Consider the following 24,463-nt stretch of genomic DNA (forward strand, 5'->3'; position numbering starts at 1 on the left):
GAGCGCGGGGCATTGGCTGTGTGAGGGTGTGGGACGGGGGCTGTCGTGCTCACACGGCTCGGAATCCCGTCGGCTCCTTTGTGCTGCCTCGCTCCTGGCCGGCCCCGTGTGTGTCTGGCATTGTCGCTTTCCAGGCGGTACCTCCCCCCAGCCTGTGTTGGGACGCGCTGGCTCCCCGACGCGTTCGCCGACTATTGAAGCCTCTTCTTGCTGTCCCCCTGGTGTCAGCGACGCCCCACCCAGCCTGCGAGCCTCCCTCCGCCCTCTACGGGCTCTGCCTGACTTGTAACGCACCCGTGCTGTGTCACACTTGCTGTCCTCCCGTCCACGCACTGCCCGCCACGCCACACGGCCCAGCGCTGCTGTCGGGGGACATGTTATCCGTGATGCGGCAGGCTGCTCTAGGACATCGGCTGGTTTTTATTTTTGCTGGTGGAAGGACTCTGTGCATGCGCGCCTGTCGTCTACAGGAGGGCTCCCTTTCTGGCAGGTTCGTATAAAATGCTGTTAAAATTTGCTGCTTTTGCTCTTTTGGCAAAGTAGTAGGCGGTGGGTTGGGGTAATTCTCTGACCAGCCGCGGTTCTGCTAACGGGCTTAGGTAAACCCAGCAGCGCCAGAGAAAATACAGCCCCACCAGGCCTCGCCCAGGACCTGGGCCTGGGTACCAGGCCTTAGTCCTAGGGAAGGCAGGTCTGGAATCCTGGCGTTCAGGAAACTGAAGTGGGATTTGGTTTCTCTTCCGTTAACCGATAACAGAGTCTCAGGAGCAAACCGCTGAGACCTCACGCAACCCCATGACTGGCTGATTGGTTGTGGCCCCAGGTGACCCCAGCCGCTCACCCATAACTCTGATTTCAACTCCCCAGTTATTGCCACTACAGACTGGTTGCCCTTTTTTGGTTCTTGCCATGATTTGGAAAGAGCGTCCCCTGCTCTGTGAGTGACACATGGTGTTCTGTGCCCTCAGGCAATAGTGTGGTTCCTCCAAGCCTGTCCTCACCTGATGAGGGTGGACTGCTCTTCGTGTGTGAGGTTAGACCAGGCGGGCCAGGGTTGGCACCACGTTGCCGGGCGTGGGGTGCATGTTGGTGTTGGTATAGCGGTGGGCAGGCCAAGCTTCAGGGTCCTTTGTGTGCCATTCAGAAATGCGGTTCCCGGGGTGCCTGGGCAATATTTGGTTCAGAGACCACCATTGCAGCCCTAACCCTGCATTCGAGGCCAACAGTCTCCAAGTCCAGCCACCCCTAACTGACTGTGGTCGGAGCCTGGCCACCAGGGTGAGGCCTTATAACATGCCAGGTCCTTTTACCAAGGAGTGAGCAGGACCCAGGTCTCCAGAGACCATTTCTCCATGTGGTGGAGACGGGAGAGGCAGGCCTCATGCCTGTGGCCATCTGTCAGTTTCACCACCCTGGCCTAACCTTCTCCTGACCCCCATGTGCATACTCAGATGGGTCTCCCCCTTGTGCCCTGCGGTAGGGGTGAGAGTTGGCTGTGTCCTGTGCACAGGGAGGCCCTTCCCCACAGGAGCAGTGGTCCAGTGGCCCGTTCACCATCTTCCCTGTGTTCTGCAGGCCACGGAACAGCCCAGCGAGGGTGGTGGAATCAGCACTGTCGTTGCTGTTTTATTGGTGAGAAAATCGAGTCCTGGGAAGGAAGATGGGCAACTAGTGTTCCATCCTTCTCCTGCTTGGAACGCGTGCCAGAGTGAATTTGTGCGTGGTGCTGGGTCCACACTCTGGGCTGTGAATTGGGGCACATGCCAGTGTGAACTTGTGCGTGGTGCTGGGTCCACACTCCGGGCCGTGAGTTGGGATGCGTGCCAGCGTGAACTTGTGCGTGGTGCTGGGTCCACACTCCGGGCCGTGAGTTGGGACGCGTGCCAGCGTGAACTTGCGCGTGGTGCTGGGTCCACACTCGGGGCCGTGAGTTGGGACGCGTGCCAGCGTGAACTTGCGCGTGGTGCTGGGTCCACACTCCGGGCCGTGAGTTGGGACGCGTGCCAGTGTGAACTTGTGCGTGGTGCTGGGTCCACACTCCGGGCCGTGAGTTGGGACGCGTGCCAGCGTGAACTTGCGCGTGGTGCTGGGTCCACACTCCGGGCCGTGAGTTGGGACGCGTGCCAGCGTGAACTTGCGCGTGGTGCTGGGTCCACACTCGGGGCCGTGAGTTGGGACGCGTGCCAGCGTGAACTTGCGCGTGGTGCTGGGTCCACACTCCGGGCCGTGAGTTGGGACGCGTGCCAGCGTGAACTTGCGCGTGGTGCTGGGTCCACACTCGGGGCCGTGAGTTGGGACGCGTGCCAGCGTGAACTTGCGTGTGGTGCTGGGTCCACACTCGGGGCCGTGAGTTGGGACGCGTGCCAGCGTGAACTTGCGCGTGGTGCTGGGTCCACACTCGGGGCCGTGAGTTGGGACGCATGCCAGCGTGAACTTGTGCGTGGTGTTGGGTCCACACACTGGGCAGTGAATTGAGGGCAGATGGCACGGGGCCAGGCAGCAGGAAACTGGCAGTGGCTGCAACATCCTGTTTCCAGGGCAACGGTGGCAACGGTGCCGGCTGCGTGTCTGTAGTCCCTGTGGTCCTACAGATGTTTCCTGAGGTTCGATTCTGGCTGTGGTTGGACTGTGGCCAGTCTTGGTTCCTATAGTTGTCTGAGCTTGTTTCTCCAGCCTTCCCAGCAGTTCTGGGAGTTATGGAACAGCCTTTCAGTAAATTGCTTTTGTGCTTAAATTAGCTGCTATGAGGTTCTGACGCTTTCCATTCAGAGCCGTGCCTGGGACAGGGGCTCATGGCTTTTCATGGTCTGGATCTGAGGCCTGTGCCCAGGTCTGCAAGGAAACCACTTTCAGCCTGACAGGCGTGGCCTAGGTAGGAGACGTGAGTTCATGGTTAACAAAAACCAGTTTCTATGCAGGACTGCTCAGAGCTTTTAACACACTAACGTGCATGGTGAGTTTCCCAGGAGGGGATAGTGCACCCACATTTCTCTGAGTGGTCTTTAGTCTTCTAGAACACACTGTGGGAAATGCTGTGCCAGACTCTTGGCCTGGATGGTGGAAATGCTGCTCATCTACTTCGTCTGTTTGATAAGCCTCTCGTGTGTGTGATGCATCTGTCTTCAGTGGAGCCCTGACTCCTGGTAGCAGACCCTGCAGGGTGACGGGAAACATCCATAGATGTGAGGGCTCCGAGGAATGAGGGAAGGCCCCAGGGGGCTGGGGAGGGGTGGCCACCCGCTGTTTACGACGGTAAGGATTTTGGTGCTGTTGGATAAGATTTTACAGAGGAGAGCCAATGCGCTGTGTGACAGGATCGAAGGCCAAGGGCATGTGGTTAAAATGTCAACTGTGACAAGATGGTAATCCCAAATCCTTCCCGGAAGCCAAGTGTCTGCTCCTGTTCCCACTAGTCCCTGTGCAGGCCCTGTGGTTTAGGTGTCCTTTGCCCCACAGATAAAGGCACTTGTGGCAAAGTGACAGGCCGTGGTGGGAGGCCACCGCCCTGCTTCCTGCCCCTGCATGGCCAAGTGGGGATCCATGGACGTTGGGGTGGTCGAGGAGTGCGACATGTCAGAGCCTCTGTGACATCGGGCGAACATCACAATCCCGTGTCCCCTCACTGGGAACTGAGAGGAGTCTCTTTCAGATCCCGGTCAAGATGCACAGAAAAGTGTATGTTGAGCAGGGTGGCTCTGCAGCCCGGGGCGGGGCTTAGGATGGAATCTCGGGGTGATGCTTACACACTGTGTGGTTTGGGGGTACCGCTTGACCTGCTCAGGGCCATAAATGCACTTCTCCCCGTGGCCGCTGGGAAGACAGATGAGGGAGCTGGTGTGTGGCTTTAGCAGCAGGTGGAAGGATGGGGAAGGGAAGAGGTCAGGGTAGGGGTGGTGAGGCCGGCCGTGTGGGGAGGTCAGGCAGAGGACGTGGGGTGGAGGGACTGCAGTATCAGGCCCCTGAGCTGCCTGGAGGGCCGGCCGGCCTGTGGGTGGGGGTAGGAGGGTGCATGAGTGCGGACCTCGAGGGGCCCAGCAGACCCGGCGTGTGGAGGCCGGGGTAATTGCTCAGGGCCACGCTGTCCCCGTCGCAGCCGGGCAGCAGGAAGGCAGCCAGAGCCAGCATGCAGACAGATGAGCAAGGCCACGTCCCGCAAAACGTGATTTACGAAAGCAGGTGTCAGGCTGCCTGCGGCCTGTGGGCTGCAGTTTTCGGACCCTGCTGTAGCCCCTTTGTGTAATTGGCAGCTGATTTATTGTTCGGGGCGAGGGGCGAGGGGCGGGAAGGGGTGGGAAGGGCCCAGGTGTAACTCGGGTCCCAGGGAAGTCCTTCCTCGCGTGAGAGTTGATGAGGCCTCGGGGAGAATGGGGTGGAAATGAGCGGAGCTGGCAGTGGTAGGAGCTTGATGGGGTGAGCGGGGGAGGAGAATCCCTAGGGTGAGTCCTGGGCGTGGTGGGGGTGACCATGGACGGCAGTGACGTCCCTGAAAAGCCGCATGTGCAGGAGAGCATTTTTGCAGGGTTACGTCGCGGACAGTTCATCGGAGGTGCCTGCGGACAGAGCTGTGATCAGCAGCCCGGCCCACAGGTCAGGAGCAGCGCACGGTCTGGGTGGGGGGCGAGGCTGTCGCTGTTTCGGTGCATGGCTGGCGGCTGCCGTGGGGCCGAGCGCAGGGAAACGCTGGCATGTGAGGTCACGCGGTTTGCGGGAGGAGGGGCTGCAGGGAGGGAACAGGCTCCGGGGCCTGGGCTGGTCGCCGTTCGCGTCCCCACAGCCCACCCTTGGCTGGCATCTTCTGCCCGCAGTTGGGGTGGTTTTTATCCAATGTCGGTTTGCCCGGACCTCCTGCCTGGCTCCTCCCCACCCTCGCCGTACCTGCTCGTTCTCCCCGGCCTTTGGTCCGCTGACCGAAATGAATATCTGTCAATTAACAGGGACAGTGCATCATAGGAGAGCTTTTATGTGTTTGTACGTTTCTCTGAAAGTAAGTGAAGTGCACGGTTGGCCCTTGAACAGCATGGGATTAGGGACGCTGACCTCCTTGCAGTTGAAAATCTGCGTGTGACTTTTGACTCCCCAAAAATTTAGCTACTAAGAGCCTACTGTTGACCTTCCTGTGAAAATATCCGGTTATCACCTTTTGTATGTTTGTATTATATACTGTGTTCTTATAAAAAAAAGTAAGCTAGGGAACGTGTTAACATCGTAAGGCAGAAAAAATACATTTATAGTTCTGGGGCGCCTGGGTGGCTCAGTCGGTTGAGCGTCCGACTTCGGCCCAGGTCATGATCTCGCCGTCCGTGGGTTCGAGCCCCGCATCGGGCTCTGTGCTGACAGCTCGGAGCCTGGAGCCTGTTTCCGATTCTGTGTCTTCTCCTCTCTCTGCCCCTCCCCTACTGTGCTCTCTCTCTGTCTCTCAAACGTAAAAAAAAAAAAAATACATTTACAGCCCTGTATGGGAAAACCGTGCACAGTGGCCCACGCAGGTCAGACCTGTGTTGTTCGGGGTCAGCTGTGTGTGTTCTCCATGCGTGCATGGGGCTCGCTCCCAGCCAGCACAGCTTCCACTGCACAAGAGCTGTGTCCACCTTCACTCCACGATGCCTTGCTTTTAAATGTACTTTGTTCAAAATATCCGGTGGCTTCAGCCTGTGTTGGTGAGAAAGTTGGTAACTGTTTTGTTGAAGCAAGGTTAGCTTGGCTCTAGGGACCCCATAGAGGGAGCTCTGGTCATTTTCGCCTCTTCGACTGAGCCCTGGTTCAAGGTGAGGCTAGGGAGTAATTGAAGGAAGGCATGTGTGCCACTAGTCGGCTGCTCTAGTGGTCCTGGTAGTTTTCTGTCTCTGAAGTAAGTGCAGTACAAAGACGACACATCCGATGATTAGGTTCCAAGAATGGGGAAGAACTTCGGAAGACGTTTGTCTTCAGTAACTGGTGCTCGTTGTGCTTTAAGAGGGACCACGCTTTTTCACGTGTACTTAATTGCTTTAAAATCGTCTTTTACAGGTGCGTGGGAGAATGGACAAGACCTGTGAAATGAACTACAAAGTGGTGGACAGCCCGCTGGGGGAGATTGAGATCTCTGCCTGTGAGCAGGGTGTGCATGAAATCAGGCTGCACGGCAGGAAGACCCCCGATGCCGGGTGAGTCCCCTGCAGTCCCCTCCACGCGGTATTTGTTGAGAGTGGCACAGAAGCAGTGGGTACTGCGGCGTGGTACGGAGCCACGGGCCGGCAGCCACCAACCTCAGCCTGGCATGTGGCTGGGCCAGGACTTTGCATCATCAGTATCTGCTGATGTCTGTGCGTCCTCTGCCTGCAGGTAACCACAGGGGCACAGCTCTCAGTAGTGGCCCATGACGTCTAATTAACATACACGTTTACAGGGGCGCCTGGGTGGCTCAGTCCATCCAGTGTTTGACTCTTGATTGCAGCTCAGGTCATGATCCCAGGGTCATGGGATCAAGCCCCACCTCAGGCTGTGCACTGAGTGTGGAGCCTGCTCGGGATTCTCGCTCCCTCTGTCCTCCCCTACCCCCCCCCCCCCCCACCAGCTCGCATTCTCCTTCCCTCTCTGTCTCTAAGATAAACAAAAAAACATTTACAGAGTAGTCGATGGACTATAAGCCTTAAATATTTTGATTCTTCAACAAGTGTGGGAATCTCTCTGGAAGATTGGTGACCGGGATTGGGGGGGAAATGCTTCCCTGATCTTGATGCTTTTAAATCAGGACCAGCCTTCGTCGTTCAGAGTCTGCCAGGTGAGTTTCCTGCTGAAGTCTTGGAACTGCTTGATTTGGAGCTCTCGTGGCCCCTGTGGTGTCAGACAGACGGGGGTGGGGGGGCGGTTGAGCATGGGGGGAGCCCCCCAGCATGGTGTTAGAGTGCTGCCTTTTCTAACAGGACACATGCTTCTCTTCTGACAGATCTCCACCGTATTTCTCTTAATTGTAAAAACATAAAAAATTTAAAGCACTCCTTAACGTTTGGTTCTGAAATGTAACGTTTCCTCCATCCATCGATTGTGAGTCGTTGTATTAAAATTGCAGTTCTCGTTACTTCTGACAGAAGAGGGAAAAACCGCCCACTCCTGCTCAGTGTTTGTCTTAACCGGCTAATAAACACAATGCCAGAGAACATTAGATAAAGAAAATACATAGAAACATAAAAATTGATTTTAATGGACCCCTGTCAGAGACCGCCATAATGAGCGCGGGCACGGTAATAAATACCCATTTTCGCCTCCAGTGTCGAGATTTTTTCCTGTCGAGCTGCATGTTACAATCAATAGTACTTTTTTTTTAAGGCCAAAAAAAAAAAAAATAAGCAAACCTTTGAACTATATGAATACACTCTTCTCTTTCTATGAAAACCATCTGGCCACGGTGCTCAGAAAATCACAGACACCAAATAATTCGTGGGGAATGTCATTTTGTCTCTTAGCATATTCACTTGCCCAATAAATCACAGAAATTTTGTGGAATTTTTTGCTTTAAGAAAAAATTCCTTGAAGTGAATTTGGGGAAGAAAATAAAACCTAGACGTTTCGTTAAATGCCCACTCTGGGTGATGAGAACACAAGAGGAGGCTTAATTCTGAGCTGCTTTCTGCATCAGGATTGGGTTCAGCCTGAAGCAGTCGTCCGGATGGCTTCAGTAAGATGCTCATAGATGAGCAGTGGAGGCTGGGTCTCATGGCTGCCTCCGGCTTTCCTCTGCCTCTCCAGGCTGTGGCCCTCATTCTGGTGCTTTGGGCCGGCCTCTGGGGTGCGAGCTGCCACGCTCCCCTTCTGGGCAGAGGAGAGAGAAAGGGACCCACCCCCCCTTTCCAGAAGGAGCCCCTAGCATCCTCCTGTCATGGGGCCACCACCGGGCTGGGAGCCAGGGTAGGCGAGATGCTGTGTGTAAGGGGCAAGTGGGAAATGAGTTTTAACCAGTAGTCTGTTATACACCCACGGTTAACTTTAGGAAGGGACATTTAAAAGTTACAGATTCAAAAATTCTTTATGAATACTCAGGGTTGATAATTCTTTTTCAAGTGATAGAAAATCGAGGTGAGGTTTTGAGAAAAGTGTACAAGCCAAATGGCCACCAGCCTAAACCAAGAGCTGGAACTCTCTAAACCACCTGTTCCCTTGTGCTCCCTGTGAGTCCCGGCTCCTGTTGGCATCTACCGTTCCCATTTCTGTCTTGATTAACCACTCATTCTTGAGCTTTATATAGAGTTGAGGGTATAGTCTTCTGTACTGGATTCTTTGTTCAGCGACGTTTTGAGGGTCACCCCTGTTGTGTGTCAATTAGTAGGTCCTTGGTGGTGAATGTAGTTTATTCTAGGAATACTCCACAGTTTTATCAGGTCTCCTACTGATGGAATTTGAATTGTCCAATTTTTGGCTAGTGGGAGTAAAGTTGAAAGTTTTGTTCAAGCCTCTTTGGACCCCTTTTTGCTTCTCTGGAGTCGGCTCCAAGGTGTGGGATTGCTGGATTGCATGGCAAATGTATGTTTAACCTCCTAAGAAACTGCCAAAACTTTTCCCAAAGTGGAACCATTTCATACTCCCTTCCATCAGAAATTGCAGGAGTTTCCATCTCTCTGTGCTCTCACTGATATGTGTTAGTTTCTAAAGTTTTAGCCATTCTAGTGGGTCTGAAACATTCTCGTTCTGATTTTAACTTTCCTCATGATCTCCTCTAACCACCTTTATCGACCACTCCTGCCTTTTCATTGTGCGGCGTCTGCGTGGGTCTTCTGCCCATTTTCGATGGGCATCCTGTTTGTTTTATCATTGATTTGTGCTTCTGGTTACAAGTCCTTTATCAGATATGTGTATTACCATATGTATTTCACAACTGGATGCTTGTTTTTATTCTAGTGACATCTTCCAATGAGAAGTTCCTGATTTTGAGGGACTACAACTTAATGATTTTCTTAGCATTTTTTGTCTTCAAGATTTGCCTACTGTTAATTTCTCCAGTATTTTCTGATAAATTCTTCTAAAACTTGATAATTTCGGGCTCTTATGTTTAGATCTAGGACCCATCATCTTGAACCACCTTGTTGTGGTGAGGTACTCAGGTTTTTTTTTTTTCCAGTTACTTAGTTTTCTCCTCATTTAGGAGGAGAAAACAACTTTCTAAATTGAATTCCCTTAGCACATTTGTCAAATCAATTGACTACTTGTGTGCGTCCCTATGTCTGGACGTTGCGTGGTTCAGGTGATCGCTTCATCTGTCCCGCACCAGAACTGTGTGGATGTGATTACATAGCTTTGTGATAAGTCTTGAATTAAGGTAATGAGTCTTCTAACTTTTTTTTTTCCCCCTAAAGACTGTTTTGGCTTCAGTGCCTTTAAATTTCCATATTAAAGAATCAAGGTGTCTAGTATTGATTGGGATTTTGGTTGGGGGTTCGTTAAATTTTTGTACCCAAATTGGGAGGGTTGACCACTTTAAAAACCTTCCAATTTATGAACATGGTTTATGTCTCCATTCATTCGACTTGTCTTTAATTTTCTTCTGTGTTCTAGTTTCCAGCATAGAGATCTCGTATGTTTTTTGTACATCTGACTTCTAAATATTTTGGTGTTCTAAATTAGTTTAAAATGGTTTTTTACTGGCTGCTGGTACATCGTTTTTTATGTTGATTTTTGATATGTTGATCTTCTGTCCTCTTACTGAATTAATAGTTGTAGGAATTGTTTTGCAGATTCCTTAGGACTTCTGCTATAGAAAGTCGGTCCTGTGACTAAAGACAACTTTCTGATCTTTATGCCTTTTATTTCCACTTTCACCACTGACTGGACCCTCTGGCGTATGGGGTAAACGTTGTGACGGTGGACATTCTTCCCCTGTTCCAGTCACGGGGGCTTCCGGTTCCCGAGCCATGGTGCTGCCCCTGTGGGTCTCATAGGTGTCTTTTCTCGGATGGAAAATACTTGCTCTACATGGTGGATTTTGTTAGTCTTTTTGTACGTGTCTCAATGTTATCATTACTACTTTTTTAAACAAGTGGTGAGGAGTGCCTGGGTGGCTCAGGTTAAGTGTCTGACTTCAGTTCAGGTCACGATCTCATGGTTCGTGAGTTTGAGCCCCACGTCAGGCTCTGTGCTGACGGCTCAGGGCCTGGAGCCTGCTCAGGATTCCGTGTCTCACTCTCTTTCTTTCTCTCAAAAATAAACATTAAAATACATTTTTTTTTTTAAACAAGTGACGAAGCAAGATTTTATACCAGTCTTGAAATGCTGGACTATGCCACGTAGTTCATGATCTCTCCCTGCACGCCCCCCCCCCCCCCATGTTACTGGCTTAAATTTGCCATTTTTTCTAGTACTTGTGTGTTTACATTCATGACGGATGTTTGTCTTAATTTTCCTTTCTGTGATGCGCTTACCAGGCTTTCGCATTCAGGTTAGCCTTTAGGCACAAAGTGACTTCCGAGGTGTTCCCTCTCTTCTGAAAGCATCTTGTGTGGGATTAGTGGGGCTTCTTTTTCCAGCTGTGGATGAATTCACCTCAGATGCCATCCAGCTCTGGTGTTCCTTGTACAGAAAGACGTGATTAGGATTCCTTTTGTCGACTAGAACTGGTGCTGCCCTTGCCCACTCCGAGGGGCAGTACCTGCAGGTGAAGCGCTGTGTGCCCCTAAGGCCGTGCTCTCCAGCTCTGCTGGTGGGCAGGGGCCAAGGGGGTTTCGAGCAGAGCATCCTCACGGCTTGGGGATGCTGTTCTGCCCCTCCTCCTCAAGTGCTTGTGAGGGCTGGGGTCTTTATCTCCTCTGGAGCCATGCTGCTTTCTTCAGTAGGGAAATTGGAAGTTGACCACTGACCTCTGTCTTCAGTGAAATTTCACTTGTAATTCTGTACAAAATAGGGTTCCTGTTCCCCACGTCAGTCTGCTTACCTGTTTGTATGGCTTTATACAGTGATCTTTGGGATTTCTTGGTCTAGGTTAAATTACCTTTCCCTTCCTAAAAATACTTGAATGTAGAATATCAGATGGGAAGGAGAGTATGATCCTAATTTTATGACTTCCTGCCAATACTATCAAGTGTGCATTAACAATTCTCATGTTTAAGAGTAACTTGCTTTTTTGCAAGAGCTCGATGAACTCTCCCCACACCATCTCTGCGTGACTACAAAGCTTTGACCCCGTTATTCCCTGCAGTGTCAAAAAATCTAATGCGAAGGGGTGTTGAAAAATAAATGTTATTTGGGGGCTTGTTTAGGTTTCCCTAAAGTTGATTCCCTTTGATTCACTTGAAACATGGACCGTTCTGCCCTGGTCGCACTCACGCTGTGAGAGGAGCAGTAGCGTGTTTGGTCCCACCGGGCTGGACTTGCACGTGTCTTCCCCCTCCCTTCTCAAAGAGTCACCCTCGTGTTTCATTTTGTCCATGGAAGTCATTTTAGAAACAATATAGGAATGCAACACAGAGAAAGCTTATAGTCCAACCAAACTGAGCAGTTGTAAAAATATTCTATGTTTTTGAAAACTTAACACATGCAGGCTGTTTTCTCTTTGTGGGGCTCTGTGGTGTTGCACACACGTGGCTCTTGATGGTGTTTCTGGCAAGTTGCCCCCTGCTAGCTCAGCGTAGAGGCTGGGTGGGAGCGTGTGGCCTAGTTCGGCCTGACCCTCCTTCCAGCACTTGGCTGGCTGGCTGGTTCGTGGCTCCCTGTCACTAGGCTCACGGACAAGGGCCTGGACCCTCTACAGCAGAGCACATCACTGCAGGGTCTCTGTTCTGTCTGGGAGGGGGGCGTCCGCCCCACCGGATGCTTGGTCAGGTCTCGCCCTTTACGTGTGCCAAAGCAGTCTCTCCGTTGAAATGGTGAAGATGGGATGCCTCTGAGGTCCTCCTGAAGAGTGGCCAGACCTGTGAAGTCCTGTTGTGTGCACTCCATTTGAGCGGATGGCAGTCAGCTTCTGCGTGGATTTGCTGCTTTCCTGTTCATTTTTAAGTGTTGTAAGTGGAGGAGTGGCCTGCATGGGGACGCCGAAGGTGACGCCGGCCGGTCCCTGGCAGCCCCTCTGTGCCACGTGGCCTGCCGATCACGTCCGAGTGAATCCTGAGCATCTGCGTGTCGCGAGACCCTTCCCGGGAAGTACCTGCGTTAGTTCTCGGGCGGACCAGGCGATCCTCGCGCAGACCCTGGCCTCCCCTCCATATCATCTTCTGAGGAAGGGGAGAAGCTCTCCCCGGGATAAACACTGGAAGGAGTTTTCATCAAATGACGCTCCTTGGGATTTGCACCTATTGCACGCTCAGCCACCTCACGGCTTTCCTTCACTGGTTTGAACTGATTTGTGTTGTATGTGCTTAAACAACGTAATGATTTCATCTTACAGAGTGTTTCTTGAGGAGGTCTCTTGAGTCAAATAAGCAGATTTCTGTGCGGGGAGAGCCTCCCAAGCGGGCTTCGGCTTCATAGGAAGCGTCTTGTTCTTCAGAACAAGCGCTCGAATGCCTGGGGAGCCTGCAGCGCCTTGTCCTCGCCCCCACCTGGCCCTAGAGCCGCGCGTGTGGGACCTGTGTGCGCGGAACCTGTCCCCAATTTCTGGGGGGGGGACCCTCTTGACTCGGGAGGCCGGTGACGCTCACCATGCACACACAGCCCGGCGTTCAGGGAGCAGCCGCGGGGTGGTGGGTGCCACGCTGGGCTCGGAGCTCCTGGATGGCCACAGGTAAGGGAAGGCCACGTCCCTGCCTTCCGGGGAGGCCAAGGCGAGGGGACTGTGACCAAGTGACAGACGGTGGCCCTCGGCGCTGGGCCTTCTGCCTTCACGGTGTGGGTTCCCTTGGTCACCCTGCAGAGAACTGGCCGAGAAGGGCGCCCCTCTGACGGACTTGCACTTTGCTGCCACCGCTCGGGCGAGTCCTGCTCCTGGGAGTCCTCTCCCCAGAAGAGGTGTGCTGCCCTGTTTTCGGGTGAAGTTGTGTGGTTTCTAGTCTAGGAGAGAGAAAAGCAATGCATGGCTTCAGGAGTTTCGCCTTTTCTCACGTTTCTGCACGGTCCCGTTTCACCGTTTGCCTTCCCGGGGTCAGGGCGGAGGGTGGGAGCAGGCAGGCTGTTGGCAGTATTTAAGCAAGCGTCCCTGGGATTCGGAGTCTTGGTTCTGGATTCGGCGAAGACAAAGCGACGTGTTACTCCTGCCAATTTTATTAGTGTTGCAGGGGCACAGAAATGGCAAAACTTGCATCCTGTGTCCGTGAGTAAGGAGCAAGCTGGCTGATTTAATTTTGAGCCTGCCACGACACTCCTGGAAGGAAGCAAAGAACCGTTGAATGACCGTTACAAATACGTGGGTTCAAAATATGCACCAAACTGTCCCAGTAAAGGATTTGCTTTGGAAGTTTCCAGCACTTGGAGTGTAAGCACACTTCAGAGTCAGAGCAGGAAGTCGGCTGACTTTGGAGAAAGGGGGATGTGTTACCTGTGTGGCGTGTTAAAAATCCCCTGATCTCCTGCTCTGGACAGCAAGTTTCCTGTGGGAGGCATTGGGCTCCTTCGTTCCTGACGTGATGGCAGCTTTCCCGGAGGAGCCGCCCTCCTGGCCCCTTTGTGCTGCCACGGAGAGCCCTTCCCCTTTTCCCTGAGGAGGAGACCAGGCTGGTGGCACAGTGTGGCCCAAACTCCACATGACCCTGCTGTGCAGTCCCATGGAGGAAGGCTGTCTCTGTGTCACTTGGTGAGTGGGGGGCGCTCAGAAGTTGTAGCCAGCGCCGGGGTTTGCTTGAGCCCTAGGGCGACCCCTTCCAACCCAGATCCCTGGGCTCTCCCAGACACTGAGAGCAGCTCTCACCCCAAGGAGGGGCCCACCCTGAAGCGCACAGGGTCTAGACGGTGCTCTCGCGTGGTTCCAGGATTTGTGGTCTTGTGGGGCTGTTTCTGATGGTCTGAGCCTGGTCAGTGGTGCCCTTGCTCCACGGCCCCTTGTCACGGTCACTGCTCAGGGTGGACAGACCTGGACACAGCAGGCCCCTCCTGGGGTCTGGCTCGGCCCGTGCCTTCCTCACCCTGGTCACTAGGCGTAGGGGCCTCCTTGCTGGCCTCTCCGTCTGTGGCCATCCCCCTCCCACTTCTGGTCAGCTGTGGTCTGGAGAAGCCGTTCATTCACAGGCCTCTTCACATTGGGAGGAAGAGGTCAAGTAAACTGCCGGGAGAAAGACATTGGGGGTTTATGGCCACGTTGTAGCGTCTTGAAGGCCACTTCCATTTTCCTTGGGAGTCTTTTTTCCAGAACAGGTTGGGATGCCAGGAGAGGGCACTGGGTGAGTGGGGACTTTGGACAGCTGGTGCCCGGTGAGCGTGCCAACTGTCTCGGCCAGGCCTTGGGCGCTGGAGGGAGAAAACCACAGTCCAGACAGGTGCGCATCTCCTTCCCACGTGTGCTCACGAGGCCGTGCTGCTCCTGACGCCGGTCCGAAGGGCATGTGGCCACCGGTAGGGCGCGAAGCTTAGGCCACACCGGAGCACCGGCCGCTGTGCCTTGGCCCCTGGTTTGGTGCCTTCGTCTGCACCGGTCTTGCACCTCACGGCAGCCTCCCTGTTTCATGAAGATACAGCTGTGCTGTATTTATGTACTTCCCTACATTTCTCCTATTTTGTGTTCAGGTTTTGATTTCCAGAATTTTCATTGTTTGTATATCTCCCATATTTTCTGGTATTTAAGCCGTGTGCGACTAGTGAATAATTCTCAATTTTTATCTTGAAAGTGTTCGTGCCATTTAAGCTGTAAACTCTCAAAATACACTTGGTTTGTTAAATTTATTTCCTTTAAATTGTATCAGTAATTAGATCAGCTCCTTGATATTAATGTACAGGGGAGTTCTTGCATGCTGATCACTTCAGAATTTAAATTGAGTTAAAGGTTAAATGAGTTTAATTTTTGAATTGAACTGAAGCATTGTCTTGTGTCAGATTTCATCCAGAATTTTTATCTCCAGTTTCCATATCAAGTGATGGAAGTAGATCTTTCTCTGATCTTTGTAAATTTTTTATATGTTCTTCAATTGGTCACCCAATTCCCAAAACATGGGTGTGCCTGCTGTGACAGGCCCCGTGTCTTGGGGACGTGCACTGGGGACATTGCAGGAGCCAGTGTGACAGCCCCACCTGTGTGGAGCCCAAGGCCTGGGGTAGACAGGAACTGTGGTGCTGTCCCTCGACGGCGGTGGGCCTGGGCCTTAACCCCGGGTGCTGGGGTGCAGCCGCGTGGGACAGAGCAAGCTGGGAGGTCCCGCAGGAGCCGGCATCCGACAGGGCAGGATGGAGACAAGGCAGAGGGATGAGGCCGGAGTGAGTTGGGTGTTGTGTTGAGATTGTTTAGGGGTTCATCCCCTCTGAATGAGGGCCAGGTGGGGGCGGGAGACAAGTTTTCTTCGAGCTGTGCGAAGCGCATTCTGTGGCGCCTTGGTCTTCTGAGACCAGCATGCTGCTCGTAACTACTCTTCAGCTTTGACTTTTGGAGCCCAGCTACACGTTGCTCACTACACGTCTGAAGCACGAATGGCTTCGTCCAGAAATGAGCCCAACGGCTTGGCTGTCCATCCCGTGCCACCCGCGATCTGTGAGGGTGTCTCAGCAGGGACAGAGAACCAAAACAGAGTGGCATTCATGCGAACTGTCCCGTGTTCTGGATTAGTCTCCTTGGAGCTTTGTGTTGGGGCCGGAGGGGGGACAGGCTGGAGGGAGAGAATGTCTTTCCCAGAAATGCGGTTCATTCAGCTCCTCTGAGAATTCTCCCGTCATCTTCTGTGGAGGAAACTTTTTCCATTTCCTTCCAGATTGGGGCACACTCGTGGTTCCAGCTCAAGGCTGTTGAGCTCCAGCTGTCTCAGCGGAGCCCTTGAGTTCTGCTTTTACCTTGTCCGTGCCCAGTGCGGTAAGCTCCCCGCCCACGTGTTTGACCAGCTTGTCTCTAGTCTCACTTAGTGTTTTCCTGAGGACCCTCATACCTGAAGCATTCCACATCCTGCCCATCTTTGCTTATCTCTCATCGGATCTGCACACGTGCATATACAGGTTTTTTTTTTTGTTTTTTTTTTTTTTTTAATAAAGGGGCTTGCCCGCTCTGTTAAGTGCGCCTGCAGATTCCTTTACCTGGAAGAACAGTGGTCTGTCTGGATTGGCGTCTGGTCTTTGGTGTTCGCTGCAAGCACGCACGTGCGTGTGGAGGATCAGAGTTCTCATGCGGTGATCGTTCCTGATGGAATCCACGTTGGTACTCTTAAAGCTGCTCTTTCGGTGCCTTCTTCCAGAAAGCCAGCCTCCCTGGCCAGCGCAGGTGAAAAACGTAGAAAATGCTTTGTCTGCAGCTCCGTCCACGTGATGCTGGGAAGTGCTCCCTTCTGAGTGGGCCGCAGCCGACGCTGTGCTCCCTCTGCACGTGTCTTCCGACAGAATGTGTATTGGTCAGGCGGGGCTGGGAAGCCACTGGGTTGAGCACACCGTGTGTGGAGGTGGCAGATCTTGTCCTGAAGCCGTGGTGTTGGGGCGCTGTCGTCCCTGTCCAGCTGGCTGTTGGGGGGGGGGGGCACTGGGTGACAAGTCTCCGGGTGGAGAACACACACGTTCCAGCAGTTGTCTGCCAGGTGTTTAGATAAGCAAAATGTGGAATATCAACAAGTCTAGAAGGATGCAGTTATGAGGAGAAACGTTTTAAAAACTTAGCCCATTATTAGAGGAAAATAAAAGCTTTGGGGTAGGCTGATGATTTTTTTTTTTAACTTGGTTCCTTTCTGAAGTCGGAACATTTCCTCGTGCACAGTGTGCCCGTGCAGGTGGGTGTGTGTGCACATACATACGCATAAGTGGATTGGAGATGTTTCTGCTCTCCTCTAACATTGCTTCCTCTAAAATACATCTAGAAGTAGGGGAGATGGCTCTTCTGAGTTATTAGATCCTCAGAAGTCGCCTCCCGCAAGTAGTTGTTTCTTTTCTAAAAATCGTCTGGAAAAACACCTAGCTTTCTGATCTTTACTTCATCCAGTTCAAGGCTCTGTTAGAAGAGTGATTGTATAGCTGAGCTCTGCTTTTATTAAAAAGAACTGGGCCACTTATTTCCTTCAAAGTTCCCGGTGTGTTTAAATCTTCTCTAGGTAAACAGCTTTTATTGAAAATAATATTTTGAGACTGACACCTTTCTCCCCACAAGTGGTGCTGGCAGCCTTCTGTTGCTCACTCGTCCTGCACGAAGCCTGGACCTCACTTGCAACTCCCCGGTGTCGGTGGGGTGTGTGCAGAGCTGGGGGCTGGGCAGGTGGGGCTGGGGCTGGGACTGGAGACAGGTCCTGGTCCCCCCCGTTTTTTTTTCTTTTGTGTGTATTTGGGGGGGGGGTTGTTTTTTGTGGGGTTTTTTTGTTGTTTTTTTTTTTACTCTCAGGAAGTGGTGGTGAGTGGAGACGGGATCCAGCGTGGACACAGTGCACTGATGGGGGTTGGGGCGTCCAGTGTGGACAGAGTGCACTGCCGGGGGCGGGGGGGGGGGGTGGGTCCAGCATGGACACAGTGTACCGACAGGGGTGGGCGGATCCAGCACGGACACAGTGCACTCATGAGGTGGCCAGGGGGGGCGGGGGGAGTCCAGTGCAGACACAGTGGCATTATTTGGTTGGGTGACTTAAACCTCAGGCCTGCAGGTGGTCGTACGGGAATAGTCTACAGCCCCTGCTCCCTGTCAAGGGGGAAAAATGGAAGCTGAGTGGAGCTTTTCTGCTTCTGTTCTCACACTGACCGCCTGTCCTCCTCCACTTGGCTCTGGGGGTTTCTGAACATTGGCTTCCACCGGTTTGCACACGGCCATAAACTACTCCTCAAGCAATTGAGTAAATGCTATTATTTCCATCAAGTGATAATTAAGAATCACCGGGGCAAACGGTTAAGATTCTAAGTGCCAAATGTTGGTATGTTCTGAACGCTTCTCTGTACGTGACTCTTGGAATTTTCCAGATCCAGAGATAGTCAGAACTCTAAGGGACTTTGGGCAGCATGCAGGCCAGCCCTGCACTTTCCTGACACACCAAAGTCCAGGGATTGGGTGCCACGCCTGGGCCTCCATGCTGCCTGGGGAGGGGACCATGACTGGAGAGGCCAGCTGGGGCTCCATCTGCTCTCACAGGAGGACTTCTGGGGGACGAGCTGGCACCCAGCAGCACGTCCTCTGTGTCGTGTGCACAAGCCACAGAACCTGCCATGCTGAAGGCCATGTCTGAGGACCCGCCCGCCCTCAGTTGGTGGGGGGGGGGGGGTGTCTTTAGGGTCCTCTCCAAGCTTTCCAAGGCACCCGGGTGTCCCCATCTCAGAAGGAGAGCACTGAGTGGTAGTGGCAGTACCCAGGCGGACAGCCACGCAGGGCAAAAGCAGAGGCCCCTGGGCTGGTGAAGGGCATTGGTGCTGTGGACACGGGAGTCCCCTGGCTCTGATCCCGCCGGGAGGGGGCGGGGCAGGAGGCAAAGGCCTGTGGCAGAGGTGGTCACTCTGTCCAGTTGCCGGTGGAAGCCTGTGTGCCACCAAGCACGGTCCTCCTCCTCACCTTTGCTGTATCTGTTTTATTTCAAAAAGGAGGCAAGTGTAGCTCTTTGGCTTTTTTTGTTGTTGGGATTCATTTGTTAAATTGGCGAACGTGTTGAAGAAATGAGTGCGTGGTAGAATTTCAGTGTGCAGATGTCTAAGCGTCCTGTCTCCGTGCTGCCTGGCTTTGTCTGCCCGTGGCTTTGCCTGCCCATCTCATGAACTTCAGTCTTTCTTCCCTTCCCTTCATCAGGCTGGCTCTGGGGATCCCTTTTTCAAGGGATAGAAAACTCATCATGGGGTGTCTTGTTTTTTGCATCTGAGTTTTCAAGTGCTTTCCAGGTTTTTATTGCCTAAAGATTCATAGGCTGTAGACCTACTATGGCCAATTGTAAAATGCTTTCTGGAGAGGAAACAGACACCGTCACAGTTGTGTTTTTAGCCCTAATATGTGGGGGCCAGAAGCATGTTGAGGATACCTGGAGCCCCTGAACTTAAAATACAAGCAGTAAAACTTCTGAAGGTAGTTCCTCTTCTGCATCGGTTATTACGAAAGCCTTAAAATTATTTTAGCATGTGACATGTTAATAGTTTCTTTTTTCTTTTTACTTTTTGACAAATTATGTCTAAGGAAATTAGTTTACTTGTGTGAAAAGTCACGTGTTTGCGAACTCGAACAGTTTTGCTGGTCAAGCAGTCTAGAGGATAACTTTTTTCGTCAGAGTAGGACTGTGGTGTTCAGAATCGCGGCCGCTGTAAGAAGCCCGAAGGAAAGGTCCATTTTGAGGGACGTCCGCTGCGTGCTTCAGCTTCAGGCACTGTGGGGATCGTTGGAATTGACAGAACTAAACACGTGTGATCTTTGTTTTTCAAAAAAGTCTATTTTCAGTTTATTTCCCTGATACAGAGCAGCGTAGTTGTATCAACTGCAAGAAACTGTCCTTATTTCGTCCAGATGGATCACACGGCTGGGCCAGCTGGTGGTCTCTGTGGATGGCTTTCCTCTGAGACGACGGGCACAGGTCCCAGCCAGGGAAGGGGAGGAGCGTCCCCTTTGGTGCCTGCGTAATCAATACCGTTTTGACCCAAGCACACCCGTTTTGTGGCAGAGCACACATAACACAACACGTGTCACCTCCACCACTCAGGAAGTGTCTAGTTGAGCGTATGTTGAACGAAGTACGTTCTGGGGAGGCATCTAGTTCGGTGTACGAGGTGCATGTGCATCCCTCTGTAACCACCACCACCATCCAGCTCCAGGAGGGTTTCCCTCTTCCCAGACTGGGACCCTGTGCCTTGATCTGCTCTGAGCCCAGGCCATGGCACCCACCATACCGTCTTCTGTCTATCTACTGACACATGACTTGCTACCCAGAGCTGCTGGGTACCCCCAGGCCAAGAGCCGCGTGTCTGGAGACCCTGTCACCCTCCCCTCCCCGCCAGATGTCTCGGCTTGGACGGCAGGTGACCACAGGGTGTCCTTGGTCTGTGGGCTGGCGGTAGGTGGTGCGCAGGGCCCCGTGCCTTTCTCTGTCTGCTCCCCGTCAGGAGCAGAGGGGCTGTGGAGCCGGTGTGGCCACGTTTCACTGAGAGGCGGGGAAGAACTTTGAAGAAATGAAGTTTTCTGCAACGGTGGGCAAGTATTGACTAAAAATAGGATTCTGGTCTGGGGAGAGTGTGAGAATAAGCCAGAAGAGAAACAGAAGAACGGCCCTGTCTTACAGTTAGTGCTGGAAGGGCACCGGCTCACCTGTCGGGCCTTTTGTCCAGTCCCCGTCCTGGTGCTGCTGGGCTCTTGCAGAGGGACAGTGGAGGAAGGTCACCAGGAAGGCCAGAGGGCACAGGGGAGGGGACCGGCGGCCAGCTGGCTACAGACCAGACGGAAGCCCGCTCCTGCTTCATGAGCCCCCACACTGGCATTTCCAGGTGGCTCTGGTTTGTGCTTAAAGTTTTTGACTCTTGCATAGTTTCAGGAGCTGTTACTGCACACGGACCTAAATCTCTGTGAAGTTCTGAGGTGTTCTGACCTGTAATGGACGCTTCCCTTTCCTCTCCGTCTTTAAAGGGGCCAGTGTTGGGTTCATCGATCAAACTCTAAAGTATCAAATAAGCCCCAAGGAACCTCTAGCAGGTACACCCAGCACGTATCTGGTAAGCCTAGCGGGAGTTCCCACAGATTGGGAGTTCCCCCAATCTGCCCCTGCTGCCTGGAGGCTCAGCCCCTCCCCCTCCCCAGACAGCTTGCCCCTGGCATTGGGAGAGCAACTTCCGCCTTCTGTCCTACAGAAGGACTGCGCTCTGCTCTGAATCACAAAGGCAACCAGGGCTGCTCTTGCTTTCGACCCTGGCCTGGAGTCCCGGCCTTTCACTGAAGTGCATGGTTCTAGTTTTGTCTGTAGGCAGAATTCCTAGTTTTCAGGCCTGAAGCCAGGATGATTAGAAACAAGGAACAACTTATGTTGTGTCCAAAACGAGCAGATTGTTTTAACTGCCTCTTAATAGGTCAGTTTGTTAGAAAGGCCAGTGTGTGAACAGTAGGGCCACAAATAGATCAGCTCGGTGAATGCCTGGGGGCAGGACCTCTCCTCTCCCCAAATGCTCAGGAGGAGCGGGCTCCCCTGCTGCAAAAGTAGGGCTTGGCCACAGGACTTGGCGTGTCCCGCCCTGCTGGCTGTGTGAACTGAGTAGGGGCTCCCGGCAGACGGAGCGTGTGCCCCAGCGGTCCTCTGCTCCAGGGAAGGCGCTGTCGCAGTGCACAGGCCCGCACCCTGCAGGAGTTGGGGGCCAGGCTCTGCTGCCCTGCCTGAGCCCCAGCTGCAGCAGCCGGTCCAGTGTTGCTGTAGAGTCTGGGGGTTGCCTCGGTCTTGACCTGTGCGCGCTGAGTACATTTGCCCGTACATGTGCGGTGGGCCTTGGGGACATGTGCTGGCCCCGCTCGCAGAGAAGGCCTCGAAGACTCTAGCATGGTCATCTGCGGAAGGGGGAGGTGGGGTGTCAGAGAAAAGATGGGCTCTTCTTTCTAAAGCCCGCTGGTGAGTGCTTATTCACGGGAGCGTGTGGGGGTTTAGTGGCGGGGATGTGGCAAACAGCTTGCTCTATGCCTGTGTCCGCCAGTCGGTTTTATTTTCGTGGAGAATTCCGCATTGTGAGCACATCTCCTGGGTAGTCAGGGGAAGCATTGCACCTGTTGGACGGACTGCCTTGTCACTGCTTCCCTGGCGCATGGGGGCCACCGGGTGCGGGCAGAAGGCTTTCTGTTGACATCCACGGATGGCCGTGCAAACTAACCGGCATCACGTGGTCCTTCTCAGAAAATTATTCTTCTGGCTTTTCCGCACATATATAACCTTTTAGCATTTTCCTGTAGCTTTTTCATTAATGTATGTAAAAATATTAAAAGCTCTTGTATATTACATTAAAAAGTATGTCAGCTGCTCTGCTTTTTTCTATTTATTAAAACTTTTCAAGCAGTAAAAACATTTTACTTGTTAATGAGGGAAAGTGGGAAAATTAATGACATAGAGCTTGGATCCACCAAGACGTCTCCTAACCATGCGCAGCCCGCACGCTCCCCACGCACGCAGTCTAATCTCCGTGACAGGGTTCAGTAAGCAGGTGCAAATAGACTTAATGATTTGCATCAGTAGATCATTTCTCAGTCTAATATCCTCTGATATTTTGGGTCAAGGGCTCTTTCTTTGGGAGGCTGGAACAATTTCTAGAGCTAAAATTACTAATATTAGCAATAATACATTATGTTCAAGTGAAATGAGATAAATGCAGCATTTTCACAAAGTCAGATTTTCATTCTCCCGCTCACCGTGGTTGAGGGAAGCTACCTAACGAGGTGGACTGACGGACCGGCCGTCTCCCGGGTGGGTGGCGGGTGCCCAGCACAGAGCGCGCGTCGTCTCGCTCGCGTCGTCTCGCTGGCCCCGTGTGGGGAGCCCACGGGAGCATACCGTGTATTTCTGTCGAGTCCGTTCCAGAAAGATGTGAAGTGGGAAGTCCGTTCGGCAAACACTTGTTGAGCTTTTCCGTGTCAAGTCTGTAGAAACGTGGTGCCGGAGGGATAAAGACGTGACCCTGTCCTCCAGGAACTTTGTCAGGAGAGACAGTTGTGAGTAATCACACGTGTGGCCCCGGAGAGAGAACGGTAAAGACCTACAGGAGGCACGAAGACTGATGGGGGTAGCTCGGTACCCAGAGCATCGGGGAAGGTCTCCTGGGGAGGAGGCGCTGGATCTCGTCCTTCGCCGGGGCCCCCAAGGCCACTTCTGCCCCTTCCCCTGCCAGGCGTGGGCTCACCCAGCCTTTCGGTGGAGAGGCGTGCCAGTGGTCTGCTGCTCGCCAGCTCGTTCCCTACCTGGTGGCCGTGCTGCCCGGAAACCTTCCTCTGAACACCTGTCCCGTGACCTGATGCGTGTGCACCTCACTTGTGCCACGGCCATGAGCCCCCGTGAATGATGAGCTTCCGATGTTTTCATCTGTGAAACTGATGGCCTGTTTTAGCAAATGGCAGGCAGTGTTCATTCTTCCCAGGGTTTCATCTGTGTTTACAGTCCAGTCCGCTCTCTGCTTCTTAGCCTGTACTTTACATCGTGGGTGTTCTTTATTAAGCATCTTTTTACAGTCTGTCTGGAATGTTCCTTCTGTTGGCTGTGTGCAGTGGTTGTGTGTCACCTTCACCACTTCTGCTCTGGCGTTGGCCGTGACTGGGTCCCCGTACCCGTCCTCCAGGCTCCTCCTGCTTTGCATCTACTCCGTGCTTACCCCGCCTGCACTTCCTTATGATCGCCTCCTCTGTGGCGTGTCTTCTGACCCCGGAGTTCCTGGAGGGCAAGGACCACGTCTGTCCTGCCTCCTCACTCCAGTCCCCCTGGTACCAGCACACGGGCACTTTAGACCTTTCTGTAAAGCCGGACCACAGGAGGGGTCAGGCGGCTGGGGTATCCGTGCTCCTCCTAAAGAGGGACGTAGTTCTAGAGGTCAGAGGTGGAAAAAGCAGGAAGTTCAGGGGGCTTCTTCGGCCAGTCGCCTGGTCGTCGATTTACGCACGGATGTGTCACTCCCTCGGTCTCCCTAAAGTGAGGGAGCATTGTGCCAGGACTGGGGAAGTCTGCATCAGTGGCTGGGCCTTCTCAGAGTGGGCAGCCTCCAGGGGGCCATGGAAGGCGCATCTGTGCGAACGTCCAAGTACGTTCCTGTTCTAATCTGGGCAGAGTCCACACCACCGTGCCAATCTTGCCCTGTGCTCATCCTCTCCTGTGTCACCTTGTCCTTTGGGACCAGGCAGTATTGCACTGCTGTCATTGGTCTCTGCGAGCGCGCTTGTTAGGGGCTGAGCTGTGTCGCCGCCCCCTCCCCCACCCCCAGGTTCCTGTGTAGAAAGAAGTCTTAACCTCCGTGCTCCGGAATGTGACTGCGTTTGGAGTTAGGGTCTTTAAAGAGGTACTTAGGTTAAATTGAGCTCGTTAGGGAGGGCCCCAATCCATCGTGATTGTGTCTAATCCCCCCTTCTTATAAGAACATCAGACACGGAGGGAAGACCATGTGAGGACACAGGGAGAGGGCGGCAAGCCAGAGAGAGAAACCGCAGAAAAAAGCCTGGCCTGCAGACCCCTCGATCTTCAACTTCTGGTCTCTATAGTCCTCCCTCCTGGCCTGTGGCTCCTCGTTACTGCAGCCCTAGACAGCTAGTGCAGCACTTAACTGTGACTGCTGCGTCGTTGATCGTGCTGATCACCTCATTTCTCGTTGCTGCGGAAATCTGAGGGAGGGAAGCAGCCAGGTCCCTGCACACCAGCCCCCTGGGCAGAGCCAGAATGGGTAGGGTGGGGCCTTCGGACACAGGAGTTTTGGCAGGAGGGTTAAAGTGGTATTCTCTATAGAAGGAAAACAAAGTTGGAGAAATGAGAAAGCATCTTTTTTTTTTTTATGGAGACTTTTTTTT

The 24,463-nt window shown here is 52.9% G+C and overlaps 1 protein-coding gene across 9 annotated transcripts in view; it reads left to right on the forward strand.

Annotated features, from left to right (window-relative positions):
* MGMT (O-6-methylguanine-DNA methyltransferase) overlaps nucleotides 1-24,463 on the forward strand; it is a 296,474-nt gene that overhangs the window by 59,964 nt on the left and 212,047 nt on the right. For 8 of the 9 annotated variants that reach the window (XR_003421363.2, XM_027063414.2, XM_027063411.2 and 5 more), the window contains one exon: nucleotides 6,007-6,143. Coding sequence is in view for 8 of the 9 variants with exons in the window: in XM_027063414.2 (XP_026919215.2) it covers nucleotides 6,007-6,143 (137 nt within the window). In the remaining variant the exon portion in view is untranslated. Of the gene's footprint in view, nucleotides 1-4,519; nucleotides 4,588-6,006; nucleotides 6,144-24,463 lie in introns of all 9 variants that reach the window. The other variant, XM_027063415.2, reaches the window with a different exon arrangement.

This window comes from Acinonyx jubatus, chromosome D2 (assembly GCF_027475565.1).
Source record: "Acinonyx jubatus isolate Ajub_Pintada_27869175 chromosome D2, VMU_Ajub_asm_v1.0, whole genome shotgun sequence".
Lineage (NCBI taxonomy): Eukaryota > Metazoa > Chordata > Mammalia > Carnivora > Felidae > Acinonyx > Acinonyx jubatus.